This window comes from Lissotriton vulgaris, chromosome 10, assembly GCF_964263255.1.
Source record: "Lissotriton vulgaris chromosome 10, aLisVul1.2, whole genome shotgun sequence".
NCBI classification, from domain to species: domain Eukaryota; kingdom Metazoa; phylum Chordata; class Amphibia; order Caudata; family Salamandridae; genus Lissotriton; species Lissotriton vulgaris.
In genome coordinates, this window is record NC_141698.1 from 1,101,935,017 (window position 1) to 1,101,957,121 (window position 22,105).

General features: G+C 51.9%; 2 protein-coding genes across 2 annotated transcripts in view; both read left to right on the forward strand.

Annotated features, from left to right (window-relative positions):
• DAZL (deleted in azoospermia like) overlaps positions 1 to 22,105 on the forward strand; it is a 787,422-nt gene that overhangs the window by 101,215 nt on the left and 664,102 nt on the right. The window lies entirely within an intron of this gene.
• Positions 189 to 9,464, forward strand: LOC147689382 (uncharacterized). Its single transcript, XM_086942299.1, has 3 exons — positions 189 to 2,033; positions 4,760 to 6,139; positions 9,447 to 9,464. The coding sequence occupies exons 1-3, from the start codon at positions 189 to 191 to the stop codon at positions 9,462 to 9,464; spliced, it is 3,243 nt and encodes a 1,080-aa protein (XP_086798425.1).

A 22,105-nucleotide genomic window follows, 5' to 3' on the forward strand; every position in this document is an offset into this window, starting at 1 on the left:
GCTCCGAACGCTTCCTGCCCCTCCGCGTGCTCTCGGCGCGGACGGGCCTACTCGACGCTCCCAAGTTCCTGAACATGGAACGGACTCCGTTCAAGAGGTGCCCGGTGTGCACCTCCAAGTATTCACACCTCGACGTGCACCCTGTGTGCAACATGTGTTTATCACCGGACCATGACGAGGCCAGGTGTATGGCCTGCTCAAAGTTCCGGTGCAAGAAGACCCTAAAGCATCGTCGGGCCGCTCGACTCCAGGCCCAGTTGTCGGCACCCCCTGCGCCCCTGCCGGACAACATCTTTGAAGGATTTGAAGAAGACGAGAATGTCTTTCAGGTTTCGGACTCTAACCCTGCGTCGGAGGGAGAGGACTACGACGCAGAAGATGAGGAGTTTGATGAAGCCGGCGACGCGGTAGGGGACGACGATGGGGCCATTGCCACCGTGGGGGATAGCTCGGAGGAGGAGCACCCCCAGACTGATTCGGGGGTCAATCCCCAACATACGGCCCAGGTCGAGGGATCGCCTTCGGGCCTTACCCAAGACCTTGATAATAGTCCAACTGCCCCGCCTCTCGGCCCGGCCGCGGACATTTCTGAGGCACCACTCCCGTTGAAGAAAACGAAAGTGAAGCCATCGGGATCTACACCATCGGTTTCGAAACCGAAAGTGAAAGCTCCACTGGTGGGGCAGACGGCTCTAGAGGCGTCAACACCTAAAAAAGTCAAAATGGCCGACTTGAAAAGCCACGCCAAAATGGCCGACCCCAAGGCCTCGGGGTCGACGCCGAAGACGAAGGTGGCCGATGCGGCTGCGTCGGCGCCGAAGATGGTCGAGGTCGACGACCCGAAAAAGGCTCCGAAGAAGCGCCAAAGCGACTCCAAGGCTCCGGCTGTGCCGGCTCCGACTGGGGGAGCCAAGGATGGCAAGGTGTCGACTCCGAAGACGCTGCCCCCGGCAGACTCGACTCCCGACTCAGGGAAATCGCTCGAAACAGTCAAGCCCTCTCCAGCCTTGACGAAGAAGGTCGTCGAATCCCTCCAACGGATCCGAAACGCTGAGGTTCCCGTACCAGAGGGAGTGAAGCCGAAGCCCGCATCGAAGCCGGCGAAGGCGCAAACGCCTATTCGCTACACCCTGCCGCCAAAGTCGACGCCGAAAGCCTTCGCTCCGAAGCAGGGAACGGACGTGCCTTCGAAGGAGGTGTCGACGCCCGAAGCGTCGCTGGCGGGGTCGAAGCCTCGGCTCCAGCCACTCGCTGAGGAAGAGCGCCGTGAGGTCATCATCGACCCCAATACGGGGAAATTGTCCCTCCTCAAACGGAAAATCACCACGGAACCGGTGCTTGAACATTTTCCGATTCCTCTTAAAAACAAGAAGGACTCGGCGGGCGCTTCGGCCCCTTTGGAACCTTCGTCTCCCAAACAAGTGGAACGTTCTCCTACGCGTTCTAATGCAGGGGAAGGTGACGATGAAGAGGAGGTCGAGTACAACTATCCGGCGTACTCGGATCCGGAGGGGGAACATGAACCTTGGTCGGCCGGAGCCGACCCAGATGACCCGCAATCGGGTCAGGAACCGCAGCTCTTTGCGGCAAAGACCTCACCGACGGAGGACTCTGCAGCCTTCAACGCCTTGATTGAAAGGGCCGCAGCTAACCACGATGTCGAGCTCCACTCAGATCCTGTGGATGTGGACTTTTTGTTTGACACTTTCTCAGTGGCTGAGAAGTCGGTCAAGACATTGCCAATGCTCAAAGGAGTGCTAAAGCACGCGCCGGAGGTCTTCAAGGAGCCCACTCGGGCGCGTGTCATCAACCCTCGAATTGATAAAAAGTATAAGGCAGCGCCCTCGGATCCAACATATATCAAGGGACACCTGCCACTGGACTCTTTGGTTGTATCCAACGCTCGGAAGAGGGCGAATTCACAGACAACTGGTGACGCTCCTCCCCCGGACAAAGAGTCGAAAATATTCGAGGCCTCAGGGAAAAGGATTGCTGCGCAGGCAGCTAACATCTGGCGTATTTCTAACACGCAGGTGTAGGAAGGTACCTCCTGACTATGGTTGCCCCCAACTTTTTTGCCCTGTGTTTTAGCTGGTTTTGGACATAGTCGACCTGGGATCCTGCCAATCAGGACCCCAGGCCTACTGCTCTCTCTTTAAAATGGATTCCATGTACCCTAGGTACATTTCCAATTGGTACTGGGCCACCTTATCAGACCCTGTAACTCAGGGCATAGGTGTACCCAGGGCTGCCAGGGGCTGCAGCATGTATTATGCCACCCCTGGCTGGCCTCCTAAATTTGACACAACTGGCTGCATGACAGCTGGGGCAAAGTCGTGTAATCACCCTTTGCTGTAGGTGTAGTATACCTATACCTAACCCTAAAATGGACACACAGATTCCTATCAGTCACTCCTATGGCAGGCCTTGACAATCCTGAAGGCAGAGTGCTTGGAATCGTGTGAGATGGTGCTCTGGCATGAGCTGAGCCTGTCTGCAGCTTGCGGAACCAAGTCCTAATAGCTGTTCCATGATATCGCATACCATATACTCTTAAGTGCATTATAATCCTCGCGGTTAAATGCTATCTTTGGTATTGCTTTATCAAAACATGTCGAGTAAGGTGTCATACGAATTGGAATACTAACCCCTCGCCAATTCTGGCGACGGGGTTAGCATTCCAGCCTTCTAGAGGGACACGACATGTATGTAACTGTGAACCCCGGTTAAAGTTAACTGAAGCCTCAGCTCCACAAAATGGATGCTGCCACCACAGACACGAGTCTGACCCCCTGCAGCTGGGAGTCCTTCCAGCGAGGGGAGCCTGGACAAAGGGTTTCCTGTCAGGGGCGGTGCTAGCACCGTCCCAGACATGGTTTTGTGTATCCTGGGTAGGCAGGGCTTTTCAGGAAGGTGACTGCTGAGTGGCACCCCGGTGCTCACTACGCATAGGCCGGTCAGAACCAGTTCCAGGGGCACACCAGCCCCTGGCCTGGGGAAAGTCCGGCATGGCAGAGGGGTGTAACCACCCCCCTCCTAGTCCCACCCATAGGCAGGACCTAGTCTCCGGGTCAGCCCCCTTTTTTAGTATAAAGATGGGAGCGGGCCCCCTGTTCAAATTAGATCATCTTTGGAATCAAGATACGACTTTCTTCTAAAGGACTTCACGATTTCTTCATCAAGATTCTCCCTTGTGGCTAAGGAGTAGTCACCCTGCATCAAGCGGGCACCATCCTAAGAAATACTGCGGTTTGCTGCAAGTCCTTCTTCAAGAATCCGACGACCCAGCTCGACGAGACCCGGCTTCCCTGGCACCTCTGACCTCTACTCACCTCTACAGCCAAGCTGAGAACCGTGAGTGCGACGAGACCTCGAGGGACCGACGATCGCCAAGACTGCACGACTTCTTTGTAACAAGCCCACCGAGTCTTCCACTGGTGAGTTCTTTGGGGTCCGAGAAGCCCCAACCCTGCGCAGCTCCAGCATCCAAGATCAGCCTCCCTGCATCTCCACGATCTGCGTGGGGCCCTTCTGCTGTTTGCTGTGCACCGCGTTGTTTGGCTACTAGCCGGCTGGCTTGTGGCCTTCTGAACGACGCCCGACGACATCACTGCTGCTGGTCTGGTTGCTCCAGACTGGCCCTTGCTTCCTTCTTCAAGAGAGGCACCCCGGACCCTCCTGGTCCACTCCAGACGCCATTTTAGGTCCACCGCGTGGGCTTGAATTTGCCAAGGCTTTGTTGCCCAATCCTGGGTCCAGCGACGCCGACAGCTTCTATCTTCGTGGGACAGCTCGCTCCTCCATCCTGGTCGCCGACAACGCCTCCTGGTCCGTGAGATCTCCGAGCACAGCGTCACCCACTCACCTTGTCGAGGTGGCTACCATCCGGTGCCCTCCTGGTGCCCACTGACTACTGGCTAGTAGTCTCGAACTTGGTCCCCTCTGCTTTCAGGTGTCATCTTCCATCGATCCAGGCTTGGATCCACCGAACTTTCTTTACTGGTCGCCTGCCAGCAACTTCTTTCTTCCAGGCTCCTGGTCCGGCAACGAGGATTCCCGACGTCTTTTGAGTCCTATGCAGCTGCAGCCCCTGGGCTAGGTAACTTCGGCATTTCGGTGCCCCAGCATAGCCTCACTATCCAAGGGTCAGAATCCACTTTCGTTTTCCTCCTACCAGGTCGGGTTCGCCCGAGAACACTAACTTTGCAATTCCTAGCTACCATAGACTTTGTCCCGCATCACGCGTGAGAGTGCACACTCTGCACCCGAGTCCCCTGGGTCTCCTAGAAGTGATCTAACGATTCTATAGTCAAGATCTAGCGATTCCAAAGCCTATTAGTACTGTACTTACCTGCTAGTAATTTCGCATTCCACTTTTCAAGTATATGGTTTTCCGTGCCCCTCGGGCATTTGTTATACTGTGCTAAATTAAGTATTTTTGTAAGAGTTTTGGTTTGTGCTTAGTACCCTGTCCTCATAAAGAGTACAGGGCTTTTGTGATTCTTAATAAATAACTGTTTATTTTCATAACACTTGTGTGGTGTCCTTTCACTTGGTGTTCAAGGGGTATATGTGTGGTAAACAGCTGGCTTAACACGCCCTCTCGAGTCTTTAGCCTTAGACTGCTCGTATCCACGCTACTAGGATAGCTGGTCTATAAGGTTGACTTACAACCAATCATCAATAAGGGTTGCTGGACTGATACATAGTGTTCACTAGAATAGTGAGCACTGCATATCAGGCCACCTTCTCACAGCAGGCCCTACTTGCACGCTACGATAGGGCTCACTATGATACCCTAGAGACACTGCTGCAGCACTTACCTGACCAGTACAAGGAGGCTGGGGAGATGTTAATTCAAGAGGGCAAGCTAATCACTAACGCTTCCATCAAATGTGCGCTAGATGTGGCTGACACTGCCTCCAGGGCAATCAACACTAGTGTGTTGCTGAGAAGACATGCATGGCTTCGCATATCAGGCTTTAAACCAGATATCCAAACCACCATACTCAACCAAACAGTTAATCCTGACCACCTGTTTGGCCCTGAGGTGGATGCGACACTGGAAAAAATGAAAAAAGACACGGACACTGCTAAATCCATGGGGGCCTCCAATCTCAGCAGTTTCGGGGTGGTTCCTTTCGCCGCTCCAATTCCAGAGGCACCTCCAGGGGTCAAGCATCGCAATCCACCCAGTATTATAAAGGCAATACCCAGACCTCCTACACAAACAAGGGTAGAGGTGGCTACAGAGGCAACAATGTCAAGGGCAGGGGACGTGGAAACAATAGCTCCAGGTCCACCGCCGCCAACAAGCAGTGACGTCTTGTCACTGCCCCCCGACCACTCAACACCGGTCGGGGGGAGACTCCAGCAGTTCCTGCCTGCGTGGAAATCCATCACCACGGACAGGTGGGTGAGATCTCTTATCCAGTACGGTTACTGTCTGGAACTTACTTCCACTCCACCAAACATTCCTCCAAGAAGCCGTCCTATGTCCGGCGAGCACTTGCACTTGTTGCAGCAGGAGGTCACAGTCATGCTGCAAAAAGGGGCAATCGAGCTCGTTCCACTGCAAGAAAGGGGAACAGGGGTTTACTCCCTGTACTTTTTGATCCCCAAAAAGGACGGATCCCTCAGGCCCATCCTGGACCTCAGGCCCCTCAACTGGTATATTCTCTCGGAGCACTTCCATATGCTCACGTTGCAGCAGGTTCTCCCTCTGCTTCAGCAGGGGGATTTCCTGGCCACACTGGACCTAAAGGATGCGTACTTTCATATTCCCCTGCATCCTTCACACAGGAAGTATCTCAGATTCACAATCCTAGACCAGCATTACCAGTTCAGGGTTCTGCCGTTCGGGGTCACCACAGCGCCAAGGGTCTTTACGAAGGGCCTGGCGACTGTGGCGGCGCATCTGCGACGCCAGAACGTCCACGTCTATCCTTATCTGGACGACTGGCTCATTCAGGCAAGGACAGAACAGCAGTGCGCAGACCACGTGTCCCGCACTATTCATCTCCTGCACGATCTGGGATTCTCGCTGAACTATCCAAAATCTCATCTCCAGCCCGCCCATGTACGGCAGTATCTGGGCGCGACAATAGACACGCTGGCAGCCACTGCGCAGCCAAATTCAGTGAGAATCGCCAGCATCCAGACTCTGATCCAACGTTTCAGACCTCAGCACTCGCTTCCAGCGAGGGTGTTCATGCAGTTGATAGGCATGATGGCCTCCTGCATCTCCATCGTCCCGCACGCGAGACTACATATGCGTCCGCTTCAGGAGTGCTTGGCACGTCAGTGGACTCAGGCTCATGGGCAACTGACAGACCTAGTGTTGGTGAGCGGTCGGGCGTACAACTCTCTGCATTGGTGGAATCCACTGAACCTTTGCAAGGGCCGACCGTTCCAGGAGCCTGTGCCACAGATTATCCTGACGACGGACGCTTCTCTCCAGGGATGGGGAGCGCATGTACTCCATTACACGGTGCAGGGACTATGGACACTACAGCAGAGGAAGATGCACATCAACGTTCTAGAACTGATGGCAATCTTCATGGCTTTAAAGGCATTCAAAGTACATCTGTCCAACAAGGTTGTGTTGATCCGGACGGACAACATGACGGCCATGTACTACATCCAGAAGCAGGGAGGCACACACTCTCCGCAGCTGTCTCATCTGGCTCAGAGCATGTGGAAGTGGGCCATTCAGAGGAACATCTTCCTCATGGCGGAGCATATCCCGGGCAAAGACAACCAGATGGCGGACCTGCTCAGCAGGCACAGCCACCAGATGAACGAGTGGGAGATACATCCATCAGTACTCCAACCGTACTTCCAAAGGTGGGGTCATCCAGAGATAGACCTGTTCGCCACAAAGGAGAACGCAAAAGGCCAAAGCTTCGCCGCCAGTTTCCCACACCCGCAATCACAGGGCAATGCGATGTGGATGAACTGGTCAGGCAGATTTGCGTACGCTTTTCCCCCAGCACCTCTGATACCGCTGGTGGCACGCAAACTCAGGAAGCACTCGATGACTCTCATCCTGGTTGCTCCAACGTGGGCTCGCCAACCATGGTACACCACGTTTCTGGAACTCTCCGTGGTACCGCATCAAAGGCTTCATCTCACCCCCAGCCTTCTGACGCAGAGCCATGGCGACATTCAGCACCCAGATCCGCAACAGCTCAACCTGGCGATCTGGCTCCTGAAGTCCTAGAGTTTAGCTACCTCAATCTTCCCCCCGATTGTATGGACATCATTCGGGAGGCAAGGAAGCCCACTACTCGAGCTTGTTACGCAGCCAAGTGGAAGCGTTTTGTCATGTACTGTGTAAACCACAATATTGACCCACTGGACGCTTCCATACAGAACATTATTTGCTACCTGTTCCACCTGTACCAATGCAATTTGGCGTACTCTTCCATCCGCACTCATTTGTCTGCGATGGCAGCATACCTTCAGAATAGGCAACACCTATCCCTTTTTAAGGTCCCTGCTATCAAGGCTTTTCTGGAAGGACTCAAAAGGGTCTTTCCACCGCGGACACCACCAGCTCCAGTTTGAACCTCAATGTGGTTCTTACAAGGCTGATGGGTCCTCCCTTTGAGCCACTGCACTCTTGTGAGCTTCAGTTTCTGACTTGGAAGGTTGCTTTCTTAGTAGCAATTACATCGCTACGGAGGGTTAGTGAGTTGCAGGCGCTCACCATCCTGGAACCATTCTTCCAAGTACACGCTAACAGGGTGGTGCTCCGCACTAACCCTAAATTCTTACCCAAGGTGGTATCTCAATTCCACATGAACCAAACAATTGAGTTGCCAGTGTTTTTTCAAAACCCAGAGTCACTGGCGGAGCGGATGCTCCACACCCTTGATGTTAAAAGAGCCTTGATGTACTACGTGGACAGGACTAAAGATTTTCGTAAGACCAAGCAACTCTTTGTTGCTTTTGCCTCACACCACAAGGGAAATGCTATCTCCAAAGCTGGGATCGCTAGGTGGATAGTGAAATGCATTCAGATCTGTTACGCTAAAGCTAAACGCACTCTCACAATTCCACCAAGAGCCCACTCCACCAGAAAGTTGGGGGCCTCTATGGCTTTCCTAGGTAACATTCCCTTAGAAGATATTTGTAGAGCAGCTACATGGTCTACCACACATACCTTCACTAAGCATTACTGTGTAGATGTGCACTCTAAACAGCAGGCAGCTGTTGGCCAGGCTGTTCTCAAAACGCTTTTTCAAACGGCTGCAGCTGGCACGGGCGGCCGCCGCTAATGGAGGGACTGCTATGTATTCTATGCACAGATATGAATTCAGCAGCCCACATGCCTCGAACTGCAAATGCTACTTACCAGTATGCATCTGTTCTTGGCATGTAGGGCTGCTGACATTCATATCGCCCGCCCTCCTCCCCGGCGCCTGTAGCAGCTGCAGTATTTTCTTTACACATATTTTCATACTCTTAGCATAGGGCATCACTCACATATGTCACTCCATCTCTGCCAATGGCTAAAAACAATCTGGGGATGGAGGCGATGCCCATGCGCACTGTAGTCCAGGGGAGGAGCCACCTATCTCGTGATACTTCGAAGACTCTTCCAGGACAACAATGTGCAATCATCCGGACCCAACACTAGGCGGCGATCTATGCACAGATATGAATGTCAGCAGCCCTACATGCCAAGAACAGATGCATACTGGTAAGTAGCATTTGCATTACTGAGAATTTCGTCATTCAGGCGCCAAGACGTCTGACGAGAAGAGGGTTTGACATTAGCTATGGATAAGGAGATGCAAGAGTTATCAGACATTACTCGGGGTTCTATGGTAGTAGACTCAATCCTAGGGACACGGTTCTGTGATATGAGGATGTAATCGATTCGGGAGTACGAATGATGTGGTGCGGAGTAAAAAGTGTAGTCTCTCCCTGTAGGATTTTGAAGCCTCCACGCATCTACCAAGTGAAAGCGTTGACATAAATTGAGAAAGGCTTTATGTGATTTATTTGTTTTGAAGGGACAGTGGGAGTCTCTATCCAACGTTGCATCCATAGGGAGATTAAAATCTCCGGCCAGTATGTGAACAGTATTATCAGGGATATTTTCAATATGCTTATTAAGAGCCTCCCAAAAATTAAGGTCGCTAGAGTTAGGAGCATATATGTTCGTGACTTAAAACTCTGTATTGTCCCTACTTAACTTGGCCGTGACCCACCTCCCGTCGTCACTCGCTTCGGAGGACAAAAGCTCTATCTTAGATTTCTTTGCCACAAGTATCAAGATACCATTCTTTTTGTGCACAGCCTCTGCACCCACAACCTCATTATAAAACTTATTCCTCAGGTGGTCAACTGGTTAGACTCAAGTTTCTTTTCTTGTAACAAAACAATATCACCTCTCAATCTCCGTATATAGTCTAAACTCTTTTGTCTCTTGACAGGTTGGTTCATTCCTTTAACATTAAGAGACAATATCTTCAGCTTGTCCACATTACATACCCCCAATGGAGTATTAATTGTACTATGTGACATCAATAGAACGTACCATCATAGCGAAAATTATATATCACACATGGTACCAACAGTAGTATGACAGAGAGACAAAGATCCTCGAGATCTATAAGGCCCATATATACGATAGTACGATAGTAGAGCCCACATCCTTCCCCACCACCAAGAATTAAGACAATAAAAAATATGCAAGCACAAAGAAGCAAAAGCAAAAAACATAGAACACACATCCCAACCCAGAATCCCCTCATCCCCCCACCCTCCCCACACCACCTGTACGTAGTAGGCATGGTGACTGAAGAGAGATTGCAGTGCATCCTCCCGTGCGTGTACATTTCAGAACAAGTTTGGAACAAATTAACTCCCATAGCAGACCTGCGGATTGCTGCTAACTAAGGCAACTTAGGCAAAGCAACGGTCTAGAGACCAACAACTAGGGACTTCTTTGAGAAAGAAACGTAAATATCATAGTTTCTGTTGATCTTAGGGCGACTTAAGAAAACAACAACAATATCAACTGACATAGCCCTTCGGAATACCAAATGGTAAGCGTACCAACTTGTGTGCAGATATTCATTACCTGACGATCGTTATACTAGCAGGCATTGATAGAACATTCTCTTTATCCAATAGATCAATAACAATTGCAAACATCGCAAAAGCCACTAAGTTGTAAGAGAACATAAGCAAAGTAAGTACTTCAGAACCCCTCCATAGTGAGGGAAAGGAACACATATGAAAGTTGCATGGAAAACGTGGATGAAGACCATTCACTTGTAACCTGAGGCCGAAGCCTGGCCTGCTGAGCCTTAGGGGTTGCTCGTTTCCATGTCCAGGTCCTCAGGGCCATCTAACATGCGTTTCAGTTTCAGGGGGTCTGAAAAGATGTGTGGAGAACCTTGGATAATCACACGATATTTTGCTGGGCCCATAAAACCATATTGGAAACCTCTCTTCTTCAACAGCGGTCGGAGTGCCAAGAACGCTTTCCTAACGTCAACTGTCTCCTTGCTAAAATCCTGTGAGATGTAGATTTTAGATGATTTCCACAGGATATGGTTGTTTTTTCGCATGAAGCTGAGAATTTGCTCTACATGCTGGTAGCGTAGTGGCTTACATACAATAGCTCTAGGGCCTTTTTGACTCTTATTTATCCTGCCCGGCACTCTATGCGCTCTGTCAAGTTCCAACGGGTGAACAAAGGTCATTTTAGTAGCTTGGGTGAACCAGGATTCAAGGAAGGCCACACAGCTCCCATGTTGATCCTCCGAACCTTCCGGAATCCCAAAAATACGTAGATTCCCCCTTCTGTTCCTGTCTTCCAACTCCGCGAGTTTCCGTGTCGTTTGGTCCGCAGCTATGCACAGACGTTTGATGGCGTCACATGACTTGACTTCCATGTCTTCGAGTTTGCTAATCCTCGATTCTGCTTCCAGCAATTTTGCATTGGTGTCGCGGTTATCCTGCCTGATCGCCGCCACTTCCTCTTTGGTCGCCTTTGCCAGAACCCTTACTTCATCCAATCTGCTGAGTATCAGATCAATCGGATCAGGGTTGTTCTTTCCCCCTTTGCTGGGCGAATTCGGATTCGACTGGTCAGATTTAAGCCTCTTCAAGCTTTTCGCTAGCTCTTTACTATCTGCCATGGCTGTTTTTGGCGTAGATTCCTTTAATCGAAGCGGTTGGTCTCCCTATGCTCCCAGCCGCCCTTTATGGATTGTTTACACTCGCTGGTCAGTCCGATACCTTCTTCTAACTTAATACAATTAGATGAACAGTTACCAGATAAAACCACCTAAGAGCTGATATGATGGTCGCTCCTGTGGTTGCCAATCGCCGTGAGGAAGTGCGCACATTCAAATGATGCCTTAAGCTTGCGCCGCCATTTTGGAAGCCACCATTTGCGTGGAGCCTTGCACTAATGGAGACACGCTATAAGCCCTATTATTGTAATCAATGTAAATTGCGTCTCGAAGAGCTTGATTTTTAAGTCTAAAACTTCATGGTGCAGCCCAGGATTCATTCACTGGTTTACAGGTCACCAATCATCGATTCAACAACCATTTCTACAGCAAAGCAGACCCTGCTTCCATGTGCCATCACAAACACAACCATTTACTATGGAGCCGTTTCCATTTTAATACCGCACTGCTGCACTGTGATGATTGTGCATGCGCCAGCCGTTACTGATCGGAAGGGTGAGCCGACCTTGTTTCCTCTCCTCACAGCGGGTGCCGGTAGAAAGCAGCGCCAAAATCAGACATTGTCTTCCCTACGTTAAGACACTATCCTTTGGACAATAGCGGTCTACAGCTGTTATTTCCGCTCACTGGCTGCAGCTCGGCGCCAAATACAGTCTATCCCTCGTGTGCCGATGCGTACCCATGAAGAACAGGGAGTCCTCGCTCAAGAAATAATGCGAGCCGCCATTTTGTGTTCGCGAGTAGCGCTAGCGTTCCCTCACGGGTCTAATGTCACCCGTTAGCGGTTGTGTTTACTCACGATTCCCCCAGAGGTCAGCTCTTCCACCGCTGCTCCCAGTGATCGCTCCCGACTCCAGTCAGGGTCATGTGTTCCATCCGCCGATACTCTGGGCAGCCACGCGGTCTTCTCGTCCGCCTCACTCGCTGCAGCCTCCGGGAAGGGGCACTCTGAGCAGCCGAAATACCACGTTCGAGGCATGTGGGCTGCTGAATTCATATCTGTGCATAGTCCGCCACCTAGTGTTGGGTCCGGATGATTGCACATAGTTGTCCTGGAAGAGTCTTCGAAGTATCACGAGATAGGTGGCTCCTCCCCTGGACTACAGTGCGCATGGGCATCGCCTCCATCCCCAGATTGTTTTTTTCCGCCATTGGGTTCGGATGTGTTTCGGTTCCCTCTGTCGGAACCGATAGTTGTTCTACTTTTTACTTGAGACCAAAAGGTCTTTAGGCTGGGCGTCGGTATAGTTGCGTTCGGCCCTGGCCCCGCGTCCGAGGAAGAGACCTATGACGCGGATGAGGAGGCCTGCGACGAAGCCTCCGACGAGGTAGGGGACGACGATCTGGCTTGTGCCACGATGGGTGATAGCTCGGAGGAAGAGCATCCCCAACCAGACTCTGGGGTTACTCCCCATCATACGGCCCAGGTCGAGGGATCGCCTTCGGGCCTTACCCAAGATCTAACAATGAGTCCTACGTCCCCGCCTCCGGGCCCGGTCACGGACCTTTCTAAAAAGAAACCGAAAGTGAAGCCAACTGGTCACGCACCCTCGGATGCGAAACCGAAACCGAAAGTGGCGTTGGTGAAGAAGGTTCAGGAGGCGTCAACTTCCACGAAACCCAAAATGGCCGACCAGAAGAGCCACGCCAAAATGGCCGACCAGAAGAGCCGCGCCAAAATGGCCGACCCGAAGCCCTCTGGGTCGGCGCCGAAGGTGAAGGCATCCGACGCGGCTGCGTCGGCATCGAAAGGGGGCGCGGACCCGAAGACGGCTTCGAAGAAGCGTCATGCCGGCGGTGCGCCAGGCCATGGGGCGTCGGCACCGAAGAAGAGGCCTACCGGCGACCGAGCTCTCGAAGACGAAGAGTCGCTCGAGACGGTTCAGCCCTCGGCGTCCCTTACAAAGAAGGTGGGAGAATCCTTAAGGCGGATCCAACAGTCTACTGTGGTTCCCAGCCAGGACACTGTAGTGCCTAGGCCCACGCTTAAGCCTGCCAAGGAACAAACGCCCATTCGTTTTACCCTTCCTCCCAAGTCGGCACCGAAGGCCTTCGCGCCTAAGCAGAGCGGACACTCTCAGGAAGTATTGACGCCGAAGGCTGCCTTGGTGGTGTCGAAGCTTCGGCTCCAGCCGCTTGCGGTGGAGGAACGTCGTGAGGTGATCATCGACGCAAACACCGGAAAATTGTCGCTCCTCAAACGAAAGATTACGTCGGAGCCGGCCTTGGAACCTTTTAGGATTCCACTCAAGAACAAAATGTACTCTGCGGACTCTTCGGCTCTGATGGAACCTCTGTCTCCACAAGCCCTGGAACACTCGCCGGCCCATTCCCCCGTGCCTGATGTGGACGAGGAAGAGGCCGAGTACAACTATCCTGCGTACTCGGATCCGGAAGAGGAGCAGGTGCCCTGGACAGCAGGAGGCGACACAGACGACCCGCAGTCGGGTCAGGACACTCAACTTTTCGCCGCAAAGACGTCCCCGACAGAGGACTCGGCGGCATTCAATGCATTAGTAGAGAGAGCTGCAGCGAACCATGACGTCGAACTGCACTCAGACCCCGTGGATGCGGACTTCTTAGTCGACACCTTCTCGGTAGCCGAAAAACAAGTCAAAACACTACCGATGCTTAAAGGGGTGCTGAAGCATGCACAGGAGGTATTCAAGGAGCCCACCCGGGCGCGCGTGGTCAATCCTCGCATCGACAGGAAGTATAAAGCGGCGCCCACGGATCCCACGTATATTAAGGGACACTTGCCATTGGACTCCCTGGTGGTTTCCAACGCTCGAAAGAGGGCGAATTCGCAAACTACTGGTGACGCTCCTCCCCCGGACAAAGAGTCCAAGATCTTTGAGGCATCAGGCAAACGCATTGCTGCACAGGCAGCGAACATCTGGAGGATCTCTAACACTCAAGCCCTGCTTGCACGTTATGATAGGGCCCATTATGACACATTAGAGGCCATCCTACAACACTTGCCTGACCAATATAAGGAGGCGGGGGAGATGCTCATTCAGGAGGGTAAACTCATTACAAATGCATCCATCAAATGTGCCCTAGATGTGGCAGACACTGCCTCCAGGGCTATCAATACAAGTGTGTTACTTAGACGTCATGCCTGGCTTCGAATTTCTGGGTTCAAACCCGACATACAAACCACAATATTGGGGCAAACAGTGAATCCTGACCATCTGTTCGGCCCTGAGGTGGATGCCTCCCTAGAAAAGATGAAAAAAGCTACTGAAACTGCCAAATCTATGGGGGCTTTGCAAAGTCAGCAGTTTCGGGGTGGTTCCTTTCGCCGCTCCAATTCAAGAGGCACCTCGAGGGGACAGGCATCCCAATCCACACAATACTACAAGGGTAACACCCAGTCCTCGTATAACAACAACAAGGGCAGGGGTGGCTACAGAGGCAACAATATCAAAGGCAGGGGACGTGGAAACAATGCATCCAGGTCCACCACCACCAACAAGCAGTGACGTCTTGTCACTTCCCCCCGATCACACGACACCTGTCGGGGGGAGACTCCAGCAGTTCCTGCCGGCGTGGAGATCCATCACCACGGACAGGTGGGTGAGGTCTCTTATCCAGTACGGGTACTGTCTAGAACTTCCGTCCATCCCACCGGACATACCGCCAAGAAGCCGTGCTATGTCCAACGAGCACTTGACCTTGTTGCAGCAAGAAGTTCTGGTCATGCTGCAAAAAGGGGCAATAGAGCTCGTTCCATTGCAAGAACGGGGAACGGGGGTTTACTCCCTGTATTTTCTGATCCCCAAAAAGGACGGATCACTCAGGCCGATCCTGGACCTCAGGCCCCTGAACTGGTACATCAACTCGGAGCACTTCCATATGCTCACATTGCAGCAGGTGCTTCCCCTGCTTCAACAGGGGGACTTCCTAGCAACGCTGGATCTGAAGGATGCCTATTTTCATATTCCACTGCATCCTTCCCACAGAAGGTATCTCAGATTCAAGATCTTAGACCAGCATTACCAGTTCAGAGTCCTGCCGTTCGGGGTCACCACGGCACCGAGAGTGTTTACAAAGTGCCTAGCGACTGTGGCGGCGCATCTCCGTCGCCAGCACGTCCATGTCTTTCCATACCTAGACGATTGGCTTATTCAGGCAAAGACGGAACAGCAGTGCGTAGACCACGTGTCACGCACCATTCACCTCCTGCACGATCTGGGATTCTCTCTGAACTACCCAAAGTCCCATCTCCAGCCCGCCCACGTGCGACAGTATCTGGGCGCGACAATCAACACTCTGGCAGCCACTGCGCAGCCGAATTCAGTGAGAATCGCCAGTATCCAGGCGCTGATCCAACGATTCAGACCCCAACACTCGCTTCCAGCGAGGGTGTTCATGCAGTTGATAGGCATGATGGCCTCCTGCATCTCCATTGTCCCGCACGCGAGACTACATATGCGTCCGCTTCAGGAGTGCCTTGCACGTCAGTGGACTCAGGCTCATGGGCAACTGACAGACCTAGTGTTGGTGAGCGGTCGGGCGTACAACTCTCTGCATTGGTGGAATCCACAAAACCTTTGCAAGGGCCGACCATTCCAAGAGCCTGTCCCACAGATCATCCTGACGACGGACGCCTCTCTCCAGGGATGGGGAGCGCATGTACTCCACTACGCTGTGCAGGGACTGTGGACACTTCAGCAAAGGAAGATGCACATCAATGTGTTGGAACTGATGGCAATCTTCATGGCCTTAAAGGCGTTCAAAGTACATCTGTGCAACAAGGTCGTGTTGATCCGGACGGACAACATGACGGCCATGTACTACATCCAGAAACAGGGAGGCACACACTCTCCACAGCTGTCTCATCTGGCTCAGAGCATGTGGAAGTGGGCCATTCAGAGGAACATCTTCCTCATGGCAGAGCACCTCCCGGGCAAGGACAATCAGATGGCAGACCTGCTCAGCAGGCACAGCCATCAAATGCACGAGTGGGAGATACATCCATCAGTACTCCAACCGTACTTCCAGATGTGGGGTCATCCAGAGATAGACCTGTTCGCCACAAAGGAGAACGCAAAATGCCAAAGCTTCGCCGCCAGGTTCCCACACCCCCAATCACAGGGCAATGCGATGTGGATGAACTGGTCAGGCAGATTTGCGTACGCTTTTCCCCCAGCACCTCTGATACCGCTGGTGGCACGCAAGCTCAGGCAACACTCGATGACGCTCATCCTGGTTGCTCCAACGTGGGCTCGCCAACCATGGTACACCACGTTTCTGGAACTCTCCGTGGTACCGCATCAAAGGCTTCATCTCACCCCCAGCCTTCTGACGCAGAGCCATGGCGACATTCAGCACCCAGATCCGCAACAGCTCAACCTGGCGATCTGGCTCCTGAAGTCCTAGAGTTTGGCTACCTCAATCTTCCTCCCGATTGCATGGACATCATTCGGGAGGCAAGGAAGCCCACTACTAGAGCTTGTTATGCGGCTAAATGGAAGAGGTTTGTCGTCTACTGTGTGAACCACGACATTGACCCGCTAGATGCTTCCATTCAAAACATCATATGTTACCTTTTTCACCTGTATCGATGTAATCTAGCGTACTCTTCCATCCGCATTCACCTGTCTGCTATGGCAGCATACCTCCAGAATAGGCAGCACCTGTCACTCTTTAAGGTCCCTGCTATCAAGGCCTTTCTGGAAGGACTCAAAAGGGTCATTCCACCAAGGACTCCACCAGCTCCAGAATGGAACCTCAATGTGGTTCTTACAAGGCTGATGGGTCCTCCCTTTGAGCCACTGCACTCTTGTGAGCTCCAGTTTTTGACTTGGAAGGTTGCGTTCTTAGTAGCGATTACATCGCTACGGAGGGTAAGCGAGCTGCAGGCGCTCACCATCCAAGAACCTTTCTTCCAGGTACATGCTAACAGGGTGGTGCTCCGCACTAACCCTAAGTTCTTGCCCAAAGTAGTCTCACAGTTCCACATGAACCAAACAATTGAATTGCCGGTGTTTTTCCAAAACCCAGAGACGCTGGCGGAGCGTATGCTCCACACTCTTGATGTGAAAAGGGCCTTGATGTACTATGTGGACAGGACAAAAGATTTCCGCAAAACCAAACAACTCTTTGTTGCTTTTGCCACACAACACAAGGGAAATGCAATCTCCAAAGCGGGGATTGCTAGATGGATAGTAAAGTGCATTCAGATCTGTTATGCTAAAGCTAAGCGCACTCTCACTATCCCACCAAGGGCCCACTCCACTAGGAAGTTGGGGGCCTCTATGGCCTTCCTAGGTAACATTCCCTTAGAAGACATCTGTAGAGCAGCCACATGGTCTACCACACATACCTTCACTAAGCACTACTGTGTAGACGTGCATTCCAAACAGCAGGCAGCTGTTGGTCAGGCTGTTCTAAAAATGCTTTTTCAAACTGCTGCAGCTGGCACGGGCGGCCGCCGTTAATGGAGGGACTGCTATGTATTCTATGCACAGATATGAATTCAGCAGCCCACATGCCTTGAACTGCAAATGCTACTTACCAGTATGCATCTGTTCTTGGCATGTAGGGCTGCTGACATTCATATCGCCCACCCTCCTCCCCGGCGCCTGTAGCAGCTGCAGTATTTATTCATATACACATATGCTCATAGCATGGTCATCACTCACTTTCTTCACTCCATCTCTGCCAATGGCTAAAAACAATCTGGGGATGGAGGCGATGCCCATGCGCACTGTAGTCCAGGGGAGGAGCCACCTATCTCGTGATACTTCGAAGACTCTTCCAGGACAACAATGTGCAATCATCCGGACCCAACACTAGGTGGCGGACTATGCACAGATATGAATGTCAGCAGCCCTACATGCCAAGAACAGATGCATACTGGTAAGTAGCATTTGCATTCTCAGCCACAGATATCCACGGGCATACTCTCTAAATGCTCCCCTCACATTCCGGAAACCGATTCCACGACATGTATCGGTGTTGGAGCGGTAAGATGCGTTCCACCTTCAATTATCGATCTCCGCACGGGCAGAGAGAATCACTGAGCCGCCATCTCTCTCGGCGTCCAAACCACGCCCCCGGTCTTAGCTTTTTCTAATAAGTGACACAATAATCTAGTGTTGTCATTCGACGTTTTAGGAAACCAACCTGTGCTGGGCCAATCAGTTTGGGGAGGAAAGCATTTAATCTATTCGCTAAGATTTTGGCATAGATCATGCAGACAAGGTTTATCAAGGATATGGGGTGGTAATTCTTGGTGAGGAGAAGATCTTTACCCTCTTTGGGGATGACTGATTGTGGCTTCACTCATTGAGGGGGAAACGCTACCACTGATCGTTGTGAAGTTAAAAAGGGAATGGAGCGCGGGGTTGAGTTGGTCACTGAAGGCCTTATAAAAGGCAGCGGAAAAGCCATCCGGCCCGGGGGCCTTATTGCTCTTTAGTGTTTTGATGGCCGCCATAATCTCAGCGCGCGTGATGGGGGACCCTAATTGAGATTTATCGCCTTCTGATAATTTTGGAAGATGTAGGGACTCAAGATATTCAGTGCAGGCTGTCGTGTCCAGTGTTATATCGTTTTTGTATAGCTCTTCATAGAAAGTTTTGAATGTCTCAAGAATTTTGAGTTGTTTTGTATGGGTGTTGTTTGTGGAGTCTTTTATCGAGGATATAGTGGTTAGTCTCTGTTTATGTTTGAGATATGAAGCGAGGAGCTTACCCGCTTTGTTACCCTCGCATAGCTTCAGGGCGTTGAAGCGATTGATCCATACACCTGCTCTCTTACTAGTGATGGTGTTGTATTCATATTTCTTTTGGGTCGACAGATCTAGAGAGTTGGAGTCGAGGGAGTTGGATTTATGGCGGGATTCTAGGAGCCTGATCTGGTGTTCTAGAAGTTCTAGATCTTTATTTAGGGCTTTGTTAGCTTTAGCCCTGATGTTGATAATGACCCCACGGATCGTAGCTTTCAGTGCGTCCCATAAGGTATTAGGTGAAGTGTCTTGAACATCATTCAATAACAGATATTCCTCGATGGCGTTAGTTATAAGTAGTTAGTTAGATGGATCGGACAGGATTTCCTAGTTAAATCTCTATCTCTTAGGAGGAAGAATTGAGCGGGAGCCAGCAAGTTTGGTGCGGATACAGGCATGGTCGGATACTAATTTAGGGGCTATTTCAGTTCCCTCTATTAGGTGTGTGTGAGAAGTTGGCCCGATATGCAGCGTTCGCTATTCTAGCGACCACTATGCATCGGTCCAAAGGACCCTTATGGTGATAGGTTGTAAGTCAACCTTAGACCAGCTATCCTAGTAGCGTGGATACGAGCAGTCTTCGGGCTAAACTCTGGAGGGCGTGTTAAGCCAGCTGTAATACCATCACATACCCCTTGAACACCAAGTGAAAGGACACCACACAAGTGTTATGAAAATAAACAGTGTATTTATTAGAATCACAACAGCCCTGGACTCTTTATGAGGACAGGGTACTAAGCACAGAACAAAACTCTTAGGAAAATACTTCAAGTGCACAATTAAAACAAGTGCCCGAGGGCACGGAAAGTTCTAGTGGTCTTGGGCGGACCCGATAAGGCAAGTCGGAAGCGAGGGACTCAGGACCCTTAAGTAAGGAGGCTATGCAGACACCGTAGTGTCGGAATTACCTAGCCACAAGGGCTGCGGCTGCACAAGTCTTACAGGCGTCGGGGGTCTTCGCTGACGAGCCAGGAGCCGGAAGGAAGGAGTTGCTGGCCGGCGACCAGTGATGAATAGTTCGTAGTGATCCAAGCCTGGATCAGTGATCGTTGATACCTGAAAGCAGAGGGGACCAAGTTCGTACTACTAGCCAGTAGTCAGAGGGTACCAGGAAGGTACTGGATGGCCGTCACCTCGACTAGGTGAGTGGGCGACGCTAGGCTCTGCAGTCTCACGGACCAGGAGGCGTTGTCGGCGACCAGGATGGAGGTGCGAGCTGTCCCACGAAGATTGATGCTGTCGGCGTCGCTGAGCCCAGGATTGGGGCAACAGGCCTTGGCAGTTTTCAGGGCCACGTGGTGGGCCTAAAATGGCATCTTGAGTGGACCAGGAGGGTCCGCGGTGCTCCTCTCGTAAAAAGGAGCAGAAGGCTAGTCTGGAGCAACCAGACCAGCAGCGTTGGTTGTCGTTTGTCGTCAAAGGGTCACAAGCCAGCGGCTAGTGATCGGACAACGTGCTGAGCAGCGGCAGAAGGGCCCCACGCAGATCGTGGAGATGCTGGGAGACTGCACTTCGGTGCTGGAGCTGCTCAGGGTCGGGGCTTCTCGGACCCCAGAGCACTCACCAGAGAATTTCTTCGGTGGTCGTGCTGGTTAAGAAAGCGTGCAGGTTTTGATGATGGCCGGTCCCTCGAGGTCTCGTCGCACCCACAGATCTCAGCTGAGCTGATGACGTGGGTAGAGGTCAGAGGTGCCAGGGAAGCCGGTTCTCGTCGAGCTGGGTCGCCGGATTCCTGAGGAAGGACTTGCAGAAAACCGCAGAGTTCTTAGATGGTGCCTGCGGGTGCAGGGTGACTACTCCTTAGCCACAAGGGAGAAATCTTGAGAAGAGTCTCGAAGGTCCTTTCGTAGAATGTAGTTCTTGATTCAAAGATGATCTAATTTGGAAGGGTCCCCGTTCCGGCCTTTATCCTAAAGAAAGGGGTGGGTACATGACTAGGTCCTGCCCTAGGGGTGGGACCAGGAAGGGGGGTAGTTACACCCCTCTCCCCTGCCGGACTTTCCCCAGGTCAGGGGCTGCGCGCCCCTGGAACTGGTTCTAACCGGCAGATGCGTAGTGAGCACCGGGGTGCCACTCCGCAGTCACCTTCCTGCGAAGCCCTACCTACCCAGAATACACAAACCCCATCTGGGACGGTGCGAACACCGCCCTCGACAGGAAACCCTTTGTCCAAGCTCTCCTCGCTGGAAGAACTCCCAGCAGCAGGAGGTCAGACTCGTGTCTGTGGTGATAGCATCCATTTTGTGGAGCTGAGGCTTCAGTTAACTTTAACCGGGGTTCACAGTTACGTACATGTCGTGTCCCTCTAGCAGGGTGGAATGCTAACCTCGTCGCCAGAATTGGTGAGGGGGCAGCATCCCGATTCGTATGACACCTTACTCGACATGTCTTGATAACGCTATACCGAAGTTACCGATATGATACGCGTTATCATGGAACAGCCATTGGGTCTTGGTTCCGCATGCTGCAACCGGGCTCGGCTCGTGCCAGAGCCCAGTTCACACGATTCCACGCACTCTGCCTTCAGGATTGTTAAGGCCTGCCATAGGAGTGACTGATAGGAACTCGGGTGTCCATTTTGAGTTTAGATATAGGGATACTATACCTACAGCAACGGGCGAGTACGCCACGTTGCCCCAGCTGTCGTGCAGCCAGTTGTGTCAGATTTAGATGGCCAGCCAGGGGTGGCATAATACATGCTTCAGCCCCTGGTAGGCCCTGGGTTCACCGATGCCCTGAGTTACAGGGTCTGACAAGGTGGCCCAGTTCCAATTGGAAATGTACCTAAGGTACATGGAATCCATTTTAGAGAGAGAGCAGTAGGCCTGGGGTCCTGATTGGCAGGTCCCCAGGTCAACTAAGTCGGAAAACCAGCAAAACACCAGGCAAAAAGTCGGGGGTAACCATAGTCAGGCATCTACCTTCCTACACAACCCCCCCCCCCCCCCCCAAACGAAAGGAGATAAGGCTATCCTTGACCAGGTAAGCCTATATTGCCTGAGTGGCCATATGAGTTGGTACATGCACTGGCATGGTTACCCCCTATATCATGGTCCACTAAGCAACCCCTCACCCTAAGGGTATCTGAGGGTCTCCACCATAGGGAATCAGTACCTGTGGTGTGCTTTGACAAAGTAAAAGGCTGGTG